At 38.8% G+C, this 10,846-nt stretch overlaps 1 protein-coding gene across 1 annotated transcript in view; it reads right to left on the minus strand.

The window, feature by feature from the left end:
• Positions 1 to 10,846, minus strand: part of akt1 (v-akt murine thymoma viral oncogene homolog 1) — a 57,650-nt gene that overhangs the window by 44,674 nt on the left and 2,130 nt on the right. The window contains exon 2 of the mRNA XM_084096839.1: positions 8,284 to 8,405. Within this exon, the coding sequence (XP_083952965.1) occupies positions 8,284 to 8,332 (49 nt within the window). The 5' untranslated portion in view covers positions 8,333 to 8,405. The remainder of the gene's footprint in view (positions 1 to 8,283; positions 8,406 to 10,846) is intronic.

The raw sequence follows: 10,846 nt of genomic DNA on the forward strand, positions 1-10,846 counted from the left end.
CATGCATAATCCTAGCAACCATACAGCAACACCCTGTCAACCACTCACAACACTCATGCATCATCCTAGCAACCACATAGCAACACCCAGGCAACCACTCCCAACACTCATGCATAATCCTAGCAACCACATAGCAACACCCAGGCAACCGCTCACAACACTCATGCATCATCCTAGCAACCACATAGCAACACCCAGGCAACCACTCACAACACTCATGCATCATCCTAGCAACCACACATCAACACCCTGTCAACCACTCACAATACTCATGCATAATCCTAGCAACCACATAGCAACACCCGGGTTACAGTACTTTGAAAATGCTATCTACGCTTTGCAGGAAAAGTATCTTTATCTAGTAAATAAATTCTAATTGATTTCCCTTCATTAGTCTAACGAGGGGCCGTTTCTTCACACTAGTCGCGCAGCTCAGATAATGGAGAGTTTAACTGGTAAATCAGGCCTCAGTTTTACTGGCCTTCGCTGAGCTCTTGGCCTTGATGTTCTCATGCTTTGATGTTTCGTGATGTCCTCACTTGGCAGAAAAACAGTGCATTTTTGGCTTTATAAAACATAGCCTCTTTACGTTTGTTGGAATGAATTAGACGAGTGTATGACGTCAATCCACTCCAGATGCTGAAACTGCTGAGCTCTGACAGACAAAACAGACCTACAGGACGTCTGAAAACACATCTGACAGTTTCATCTGCACTTACAAACACAGAATGAAATAAAAATGAACATTTATTACTTTCTTGATATGCTTTTGTCGACAGAGCACATTATTCAAAGGAAGCAAGATATCTGTCATATCAAAAGCCATTTTGGTCAAAGATCACGAAGACAAACATGCATTTCTTTAGATGAATTCACAATAGGAACAGGAACTTGAATTAACAAAGTACATTTTGATGTTACGCTGGTACATAGAAAAGAAGGAACAAAGAAATGCCAGTTTCCTACACATGAACAACACATGACTAATTGATACAGAATCAAGAGGCTAATTAAGTTTCGCTAACGGCAACAAAAGTGCCCGGTTGTTCTCAGATCAGAGAATCTAGAATGTGACCTTCTCCGGTGCAGGGATTGTGAGGTCGATGCCGTTTAAGGTTAAAAGAGGAGTTTTTCAGTGGCTGGAGAACTGAATACAGACTAAAACAAATGAAAGAAATCCCTCGGCTGCTGCTGTTAAACTATATTTATAGACAAGTGCACAATGACCTGGATTCATAGAGGAACCATCGCTGAGATGAGAACGCCAGGCTTCAGAAATCTGTCACTGTATTCAAATAACATGCAAACAACATACAACAGAAATGCATCTTCTCACATTGTCTTCTCTGTTCGCTCGCTCTAATGACTCTCTAATAACATGCAAATGGAAGATGCTTTTATCCAAAGCGACTTGCATTGCATTGAAAGTATATTTTAGTTTAGATCATTTGTTCATTGCCTGGGAATCAAACCCATAACCTTGGTGTCGCTAGAGACATGATCTACTCTTTGAGGCTTTGAGCAATCCGGAATGTTCTGCATTAAAGTTCATTTGAACAACAGTTAATTTCTTTGTCCTTTTTGAAAGCTCCTGTATTCACTGTTTTCTTTCAAAGCTCATGAAAAGAGCATCTCTTCTTGTGTACGGGGCGAGTAAATGATCACAGGACGTTGCAGGGTAAATAGGGTGAACTTTAGATTTTAAGTTAATTAAACTGTGGACATGTTTTATCAAAATGGTCTTGAAGGAATCACAAAGGGTTTGGTCGAGCTAATTTAAAAATACTTTATGATAAGAACAACATTTGCATTTCTATGCAGCTGCCTTGATAGGACGTGCAGAAAACTGTCTTGTTTTCCAGTACAATTATTTAAAGATTCTTAAATCAAGATACATTTACTGATTCGCAAGCATGCAACAAATACTCCGGCGTTTTGAGCGGTGAGTGGATTCTGACTAACTTAAACACCTCTGATTGGCCACTGAGCTCAAGAAATCAACAGATGTGGCTGTGATTGGCTACATTGCTCAACACTGAAAAAACACATTGTAAATAGAAACCTTTGACGGCCTCCAGAGCGCAAACACAGATACGCAATGGAACGTTTGCCAAATATGTTTATATTTGCGACCACTTACCTCAAGTTTATGCTTAAAATCTCCCTGTAGTCAATCATTTTATCCCTTAAAACTCATCTTTGATCATCAAAATTGCATATGTTAACGTTTTTTTCCTTGAAGAAAATTTCTTCACGCCTTAAAATATCTTGAATGTAACTCGACACCCTTGCCTCATTTAGTATGCGCGGTTCTATGATTATGCAAATGAGCCCCGCCTCCACTCACTCACTCAGCTCAGAGATCCACTGGTTGACAATCACACGTTGATCTGATTGGTTACAAGGTAGTTTGTGACATCAGAAACACCAGCGATTTCAAAGCGTGTTTTTGAGACTGTCTTTGGTTCACTGCAGTTTTAAGGAGAAAATACTCAGCAATGGTGTCGACTTATGAATTTACACATGGTTTGTCTTAAAGCAGATTAAAAACAACACATAGACACATAAACAACATTAAAAACTGGATTTTCTTTAAACCAAGAACAAATATCTGCCAATGGGCTCAGAAAAATGAACTTAATTCAAAGGGAAAACTAGTTGATTTGTCTGACCGCATTGACAGATATTTGTTCTTGTTTTGAGCATAAATCAATTTCAAACAATACTTCTTATCTTGTGAGATTTTGCTTCTCCAGTAAATGCATCTTGATATAAGAATGTTTAGATATTTGTACTGGAAAACAAGACAAAAATACTGAGGAAAAACAGCACTTTTTCATGAGAGTAGAAGAGCTGAAATCTACAGGCAAACCCTCACATTCCTCCCGCATCTCGAGCTGGACGGACGCTGTCAGATTCCACACTGTTGTATTAAACTCTGAGAGTGTGTTGTCTCTGGACCGCGGGCATCGAGACTCGGGTCAAACGCACTAAACAACCCGTCTGTGTGATGGCAGACGGTGGCAAAGGTGAGCTGACAGTGACGTGACATCTTCACCCGTTCACCAGAAGCCTTTTGCTCTGGCCGAGGGGAACGAGCGCTGTCCAATCGAAACGCGCGGACAGTCCCGGTGACATTTCCCTGAACACAGATGCTGGCGCACTGACAGCCGACCGGACACACACTCCTGACAGGAGGGAGAGACGAAGAGAGAGAGGTGTGTGTGTGTGTACTGAACTATATTTTGGGGACAAATTTGTACCCAGAAGTGACCAAAATCTGACAAAATCTCCAAAAACCTCACTTTAGGAACGTCCTCATTTGTAAATCTGGTATAAAAATAAAGCAATTAAAGTTTTTTTTTTTATGTAAAAACAGAAAGTTTTCTGTGATGGATAGGTTTAGGGGTCGGGTTAGTGTAAGGGGAGAGAATATACTGTGTGTGTGTGGGTGTGTGTGTGTGTGTGTGTGGGTGTGTATTTCAGAATGAAACTAAATCTGGAAATAAATGGAAAAAAAATATATTTCCAAAAGACCAATACTTTACATTCAAGTTACCAAATGTTTTTGAAAGAAGTCTCTTCTGCTCACTAATGCTGCATTTATTTGATCAAAAATACAGTAAAACAAATTTGATATATTTTTAGAATTCAAAATAGCCATTTTCTATTTTAATATTCTCTAAAACATTATTTATTCCTGTGATCAAAGCTGAATTTTCAGCATCATTACTCCAGTCTTCAGTGTCACATGATCCTTCAGAAATCACTCTAATATGATGATTTGATGCTCAATAAACATTTATGATTATTATCAATGTTGAAAACAGTTGTTGAAACTGTGATGCACTTTTTCAGGATTCTTTAATGAATAGAAAGTTCAAAAGAACAGCATTTGAACCTGAATCTTTTGTAACATTATAAATGTGTTTGTTTATTAAATGTTTAATGCCATGTTAGGCTGTTTACATGGCAAACACAAGGTCAATATCACAATCCATAAAATTGTAATTATTATATGAAACATTTTGACATGAGATCTAAAATACATTTGGGTTATCCATAATGAAACAAACATGTAACATTTTAAAAGGCTTTTACTGTTACTTTTGATCAATTTAATGCATGTTGAATGGTACGGTATATCTACGCAATATCTGATGACCTCACCATGGAATCAAAAAATAAATATCATAATTAAAGGGTTTAAACAGGTAAATATTAGGTTTTAATGTCTGATCATTTAAAGTTTTACAATATTTAAGGAATTCACAAGATTTAAGGAATCAGACGTAGTTCCTACTTATTTGAAAAGAGAAACATCAAACAAACATCAAATGAATAGCTTTTGATTTCACCATATCATGATAGAACTATAACTGGGGGAAGAGATTCAAAGTCAGCCCAGACATTATTTCTAGATCAATTTAATACATCTATGCTGAATAAAAGTATTAATATCTTTTTTTTTCTTTTTTTTTTTACTGTTGAAAGGTACGGTATATCTACGCAATATCTGAAAATGTCACAATGGAATTAAATACTAAATATCAGAATTAAGGGGTTTAAACAGGTAAATATTTAAATTACATTTTTAACCCAATATTGGGTCAAATATGGACAAACCCAAACGTTGGGTTAAAAATTTAATTTAAATATTTACCTGTTTAAACCCCTTAATTCTGATATTTAGTTTTTAATTCCATTGTGACATTTTCAGATATAGCCTACCATAGATATACCGTACCATTCAACAGTAAAAAATAAATAAAAAACAGGTATAACAGGAAAATATTTAAATTACATTTTTAACCCAGTGTTTGGGTTTGTCCATATTTGACCCAGCATTGGGTTAAAACTTCACTCTTTTTTTTTAGAGTGAAGGAATCAGACGTAGTTCCCACTTTATTTGAAAAGAGACACATCAAACAAACATCAACTGAATGCACAAACAATTCGCTTTTGATTTCACCACATCTTGATATGAGTGTAACTGGGGGAAATCGGAACGTCAGCCCAGACATTATTTCTAGTAAGAGCCCGAGTGGAAAACACACTTCCCGTCCCTGCAGACCCTCCATTCACATATTTCAGTATCAGCCACTGAGATCTAAATAACGGTTGTTCCCCTTCGCCACCTCCTCCCTGTTTCCGGTTCTGGTTAACCAGACACCCGTCTGACGTCACCGTCTTCTGCTAAAGCCATCACACGCGCATCCATGTGTGTGTGTGTCTAAACAGCAGATCTGGTTAGCAGAGTGGAAGTGATGCGATTTCATTCGTCATGCATGTCCACAATTGTGGTAACATTCAGAAATGTTTCTAAAAAGCACCTGGAAACCCAAAAGTCAACTAAACTAACCATATACTGTAGCAACACAAACCAGCAACCAGAGAGAAGCATCAAGCTACCATTATGTTGAACTAGTCATTTGCACTTGAAAGGGTGAAAAATGAAAACTCTGTCAGCAGAGGTGGACAGTAACAAAGTACATTTACTTGAGTACTGTACTTAAGTACACTTTTTGAGTATCTGTACTTTACTTGAGTATCATCTTTTCTGGAAACTTTTTACTTTAACTTCACTACATTTGAAAGACAAATATCATACTTTTTACTCCACTACATTTCTGTCAAGGTCCTTGAGTAGAAAGTAGTAACGTCAGTCAGGGGATGATTTTGGTTTGGAAATGAACGTCAGATTTACGTCAGAACCCGACGTCGGACAGACGTTAGATTTTGGTTGGAAATGAAAGTCGGGTTGACGCCAAATCCAAAAAACTAAGCCAAGGGCACTATTTGAGGGAACAGCCATTTGGGTGTCCGAAACCATTGTAGACGTTATTGAGTGCACTTATTCAATCTCACATTCAATCCCACTACTGGAACTGTGTTCTAGAAATAAATGTGATTTTGGTATGAGGGTAGGCATAGATTCAGAGGCATAAGGTACTGTAAGTATTACATTCAACAATGCAACAATAATAAAACAATGCATTGACATTTACTTTTTACTTTTGATACTTAAGTACTTTTAAAAACGAGTACTTCTGTACTTTTACTTAAGTAAGAATCGGTCTTTACAACTTTTACTTGTAACGGAGTAATATTTGACCAGTAGTGTCTGTACTTTCACTCAAGTAAGGAAGTTGTGTACTTTGTCCACCTCTGTCTGTCAGTAATTACTCGCCCTCATGTTGTTCCAACCCCATCAGACTTTCGTTCATCTTCAACACAAATTAAGATATTTTTGATGAAATCTGAGAGCTGTCTCACTTCTTCATAGGCTTCTCTGTAATCGAGATCTGCCATCCCAGAAAAGTTAGTAAAGACATCGTTAAAATAGTCCAAGTGGCTACAGTGGCTCAACCTTAAGTTCATCAAGCGACGAGAATCAAGCGTAGCGTCAGTTCTGGCGGGTCACGTTCGTCAAGCTCTCATCAGTGACTCTCAGCTGATCCACGTCTACCTATAGGAACACGACGTCTATCACTGTATTCATATATAAGCTCCTTCAGTATTATCAGCAGCGATCGCGTTTCTCAGGAGTGAATTACCCTCCTCCCTCCCCAGCTCCACCTGTCTCAGTCAGGGTTTGACCTTCTGATTCCCCTTGAATCAGAATAAATTCTCGAATTAAGTTGTACTTTAAAATCTTGAATTAAATATATTTGCAAACATTCATGTTGGTTCTGTTTTGTTTACCCCAAGGGGGATTATTGCTGCTTTTATTCATGCTAGGCTAGTTCTCGTCCGGAACGGAACCATACCGCCAATCCTAACTGTATGCTAATTGTCAATCATATTTGACGGTAGTGGTCCTGACAGAAATACTTTTTGTGTGCAAAAAACAAACAAAAATAGCAACTTTATTCAACTCTTCATGTTCTTCAGTGTTTCTCTGAGTGAGTTCACGTAGTGTAACAGCGCAGCGCTTCTGGGTTGTACGTCAGAACGGAGGATCACTATTGGCCGATGCTGGTCATGTGTGTGATGCTGGCCAATAGTGAGCCTCCGTTCTGATGTACAACCCAGAAGCGCTGCGCTGTTACACTAGAAGAAAATGAAGAGTTTGAATAAAGTCGTTATTTTTGTTTGTTTTTGCGCACAAAAAGTATTCTCGTCGCTTGATAAACTTAAGGTTGAGCCACTGTAGTCACTTGGACTATTTTAATGATGTCTTTACTAACTTTTCTGGGCCGGCAAGTTTCAATTACACAGAAGCCTATGGAGGAGTGAGACAGCTTTCAGATATAATCAAAAATATCTTAATTTGAGTTCCAAAGACGAACGAAAGTCTGACGGGGTTGGAACAACGTGAGGGAGAGTAAAATATGTCCTCATAATCTCCACTGCAGCATCAGCTCTCTTCTCGCAGTGTCTGAAACTCTTCGATCAAGGATTCAGTCTCTCTAAGCTCCGCCTCTCTGAGAGCTGCTCTGCTCTGATTGGTCAGATGACAGAGACTGAATTACTGACGACTCGTTTCAGTTCAAAGTCGCTTCTTTCTTTTAGGCCGTTCCAAAAGAGTTTAGGGGAAACTCCAGATTCAGAGGTAATCGAACAAATCTTTGATTCTTTATAAACTTTGTCAGCTATATGCTATGTGTGTGCGTGTGTGTGTGTGTGTTTGTGTTTGTGTGTGTGTGAGCGTGCGTGTTCGTGTTAGTAAGTGAGAGTGTGTGTGTGTGTGCGTGTGTGTGTGTGTGTGTGTGTGTTTGTGTTTGTGTGAGCGTGCGTGTTCGTGTTAGTAAGTGAGAGTGTGTGTGTGTGTGTGCGTATGTGTGTGTGTGTGTGTGTGTGTGTGTGTGAGCATGCGTGTTCGTGTTAGTAAGTGAGAGTGTGTGTGTGTGTGTGTGTGTGTGTGTGTGTGTTTGTTTGTGTGTGTGTGCGTGTGTGTGTTTGTGTGTGTGTGTGTGTGTGAGCATGCGTGTTCGTGTTAGTAAGTGTGTGAGTGTGTGTGTGTGTTTGTGTGAGCGTGCGTGTGTGCGTGTGTGTGTGAGCATGCGTGTTCGTGTTAGTAAGTGACAGTGTGTGTGTGTGTTTGTGTGAGCGTGCGTGTGTGTGTGTGTGTGTGTGTGTGTGTGTGTGTGTGTGTGTGTGTGAAAAAACAGCCTGAAGGGAAACCTATTGAGCTGTTGTGATGCTCTGTTCTCTCTTCCACTCGCATGTTGTCAGTAATTTGTTCTTCCTCTCACATTTGCCTCGAGGTGATGAAACCTTCATGTTCTGTACGTTATCAAAGCAGATCAACTCCTCACACACACACACACACACACACACCTCGCTTGTGCAGCCATCCCTCCTTCACGATCACCCCGTCTGTCGTCATGCTCTCCGGCCCGTCAGTCTTTCCCGATCCGAGTCCTTCGCTCCGGCCAGCGTAAACCTCTTCTCACGGTCTCCTGCGCGGAGAAGAGATGAAGATCAGACCCGTTTCACTCTCAAACCACTGAAAGTAGAGCCGTCTAAACCAGATCATCCCAAAATCACGGATGCAATAAACACAGAAACACTTTACAGACAAAAACAGGCACTTAAAGCAAAAGCCTAAAGACAATTAAGCCCTGAAACATGATCATATTTCTAAAACTCCACCTTGGTTGATGAAAATTAACACACTTTTAGGTTTTAACAGTTGATGAAATGTGGAGAAACTTCAGTTGAATCAGAAAGACTGATATTTATAATGGGAATTATACACTTTTAGCTTTTGGTCAGTTTGGGATCAGAAAATAATATTTTTATTCAGCAATATGATGCAATAAATGATTAAAGGTGACAGTAAAGACATTTATAATGTTACAAATGGCCTATATTTCAAATAAATGAAATAAATGAAATCAAATGATTTCTGAAGGATCATGTGACACTGGAGACTGGAGTAATGATGCTGAAAATTCAGCTTTGATCACAGGAATAAATTACACTTTACTGTATATTCACATAGAAAACAGATGATTTACATTATAATAATATTTCACTATTTTAACAGTATTTTTGAACAAATAAATGCATATGCAAATATATGCTAAACTTAAAGCAATTAAGGGATTTGTCTGTTTACTGTGGTAAAACCAGCACACAACTTACTGCTTTATAAAACTTCAGCAACAGCAATATGATTAAAGGCATTAATGCTCAATAAACATTTCAATGTATTATTAATCATATTCAGACTTCACTCCATTACTGTCACACACTGAACGTAATCTGTCCTTTATAAAAGCTCCTTGTGACGTTCAATAAGTTGATCAGCCATCAAATTATCATAACCACCCACTATCCACGACAATAAACGCTGCCGTCTGCAGGTCTCGACTGTCAGGCGTTCATCACAGAGATAAAGAGTCGCAGTATCAGACTCACTGCAGAAGAAACCACTTCCTGTGTGACAGGAAGTCGAGTTTAAAGCCTGGCAGCGTCTTAAATAAACACAATTGACCAGTGACTGCCTGTTTCATTTATTCAGGCAAAGGAACCAATAGGGACGCAGTAAAGGAGTCACCTGACTGGCCTAAAACCTAGTGTTGTGCATCACATACGTTTGCAGCTTCCTTTTAAGATATTATATACAGCATATTATCAGGCGACCAAAAATATCTGCCCGAAAATGAATTTCCACTTTCGTCCGAAACAGTGACGGTTAATTAGCATTTCTCTAAAAGCCGAGTTTTGACTGTAACCATCAACTTCTCATTGATAACCAACATCTTTTAGTCTTCGCTGAATAATTCATGAACAAAACTTCACTAAACAATATTTGCAGCGCACCTGTCATTCAGTAATAAGCTTTGAGTTTTGTTATTTTTGATGCGAAACAAAGCTTTCTTTCAATATGATAACGAAATACAATCAATAAATGTGTTTTTGCTGCTCTTTAATGTGTGTGACAGATGAACCAATCATCTCTTCATCTTTACTACTAGTTACAGCAGCAAATAAACATCAGTGAACATCAGAAGGAGTGTTGAAAGATACAGAACAACTTATTGAAATCAATCATGTCTCAAGTAATGTGAACAATAATGTCATGTTTAAAGCCATTCAATGACCATAAACTCAAAATTAGCATTTTTGTAATCAGGCTCTTAAAAATTATATGAAAATTTGGATTTAGATTTATCGGCCAATATGGCGATTATCGGCTTTAAAATATAAAGAATTATCGTTATCGTATCGGCCAAAATCTTCATATCGGTGCATCCCTAGAATACATTAAACTGTGATATAAGTGTTTCGTTCATAAAATAAAGACAGAAGGAAGTAGGTTGTGGCCACGAGCTGAAACCCATGTGCTTTTCAACAAGACCAGAGTGTTTCCACTGCAGCGGTACACACACACACACACACAGTCGTGAGGATGGCATACAGCCAGAACCGGCCGTCTGAATGAACCCAATAACCTGCTGAGGGGTCACATGATCTGCGGGGCCCGAGGCCCTTCATCTCTCAGGCCCCGCCCCGTTTAAAGTCATTCACAATTCCAGAACTGTTAGTAAGATCAGGCCCTATTCAATGCAAATGAGAGGCTTGTGGTCAAGCAGTTCTTTTCCAGCTTCAAATCCAGCTTTTAATGTTGTTTATGTGTCTATTTGGTGTTTTTAAAAACACGGTTTGAAATCGCTGGTGTTTCTGACGTCACAAACTACCTTGTAACCAATCAGATCAACGTGTGATCGTCAACCAGTGGATCTCTGAGCTGAGTGAGTGAGTGGAGGCGGGGCTCATTTGAATATTCATAGAACCGCGCATACTAAATGAGGCGAGGGTGTCGAGTTACATTCAAGATATTTTAAGACATGAAGACATTTTTTTCAAAGGAAAAACATTTAAATGTATCATT

The sequence above is a fragment of the Abramis brama genome, assembly GCF_963993115.1.
Source record: "Abramis brama genome assembly, chromosome: 21".
NCBI classification, from domain to species: domain Eukaryota; kingdom Metazoa; phylum Chordata; class Actinopteri; order Cypriniformes; family Leuciscidae; genus Abramis; species Abramis brama.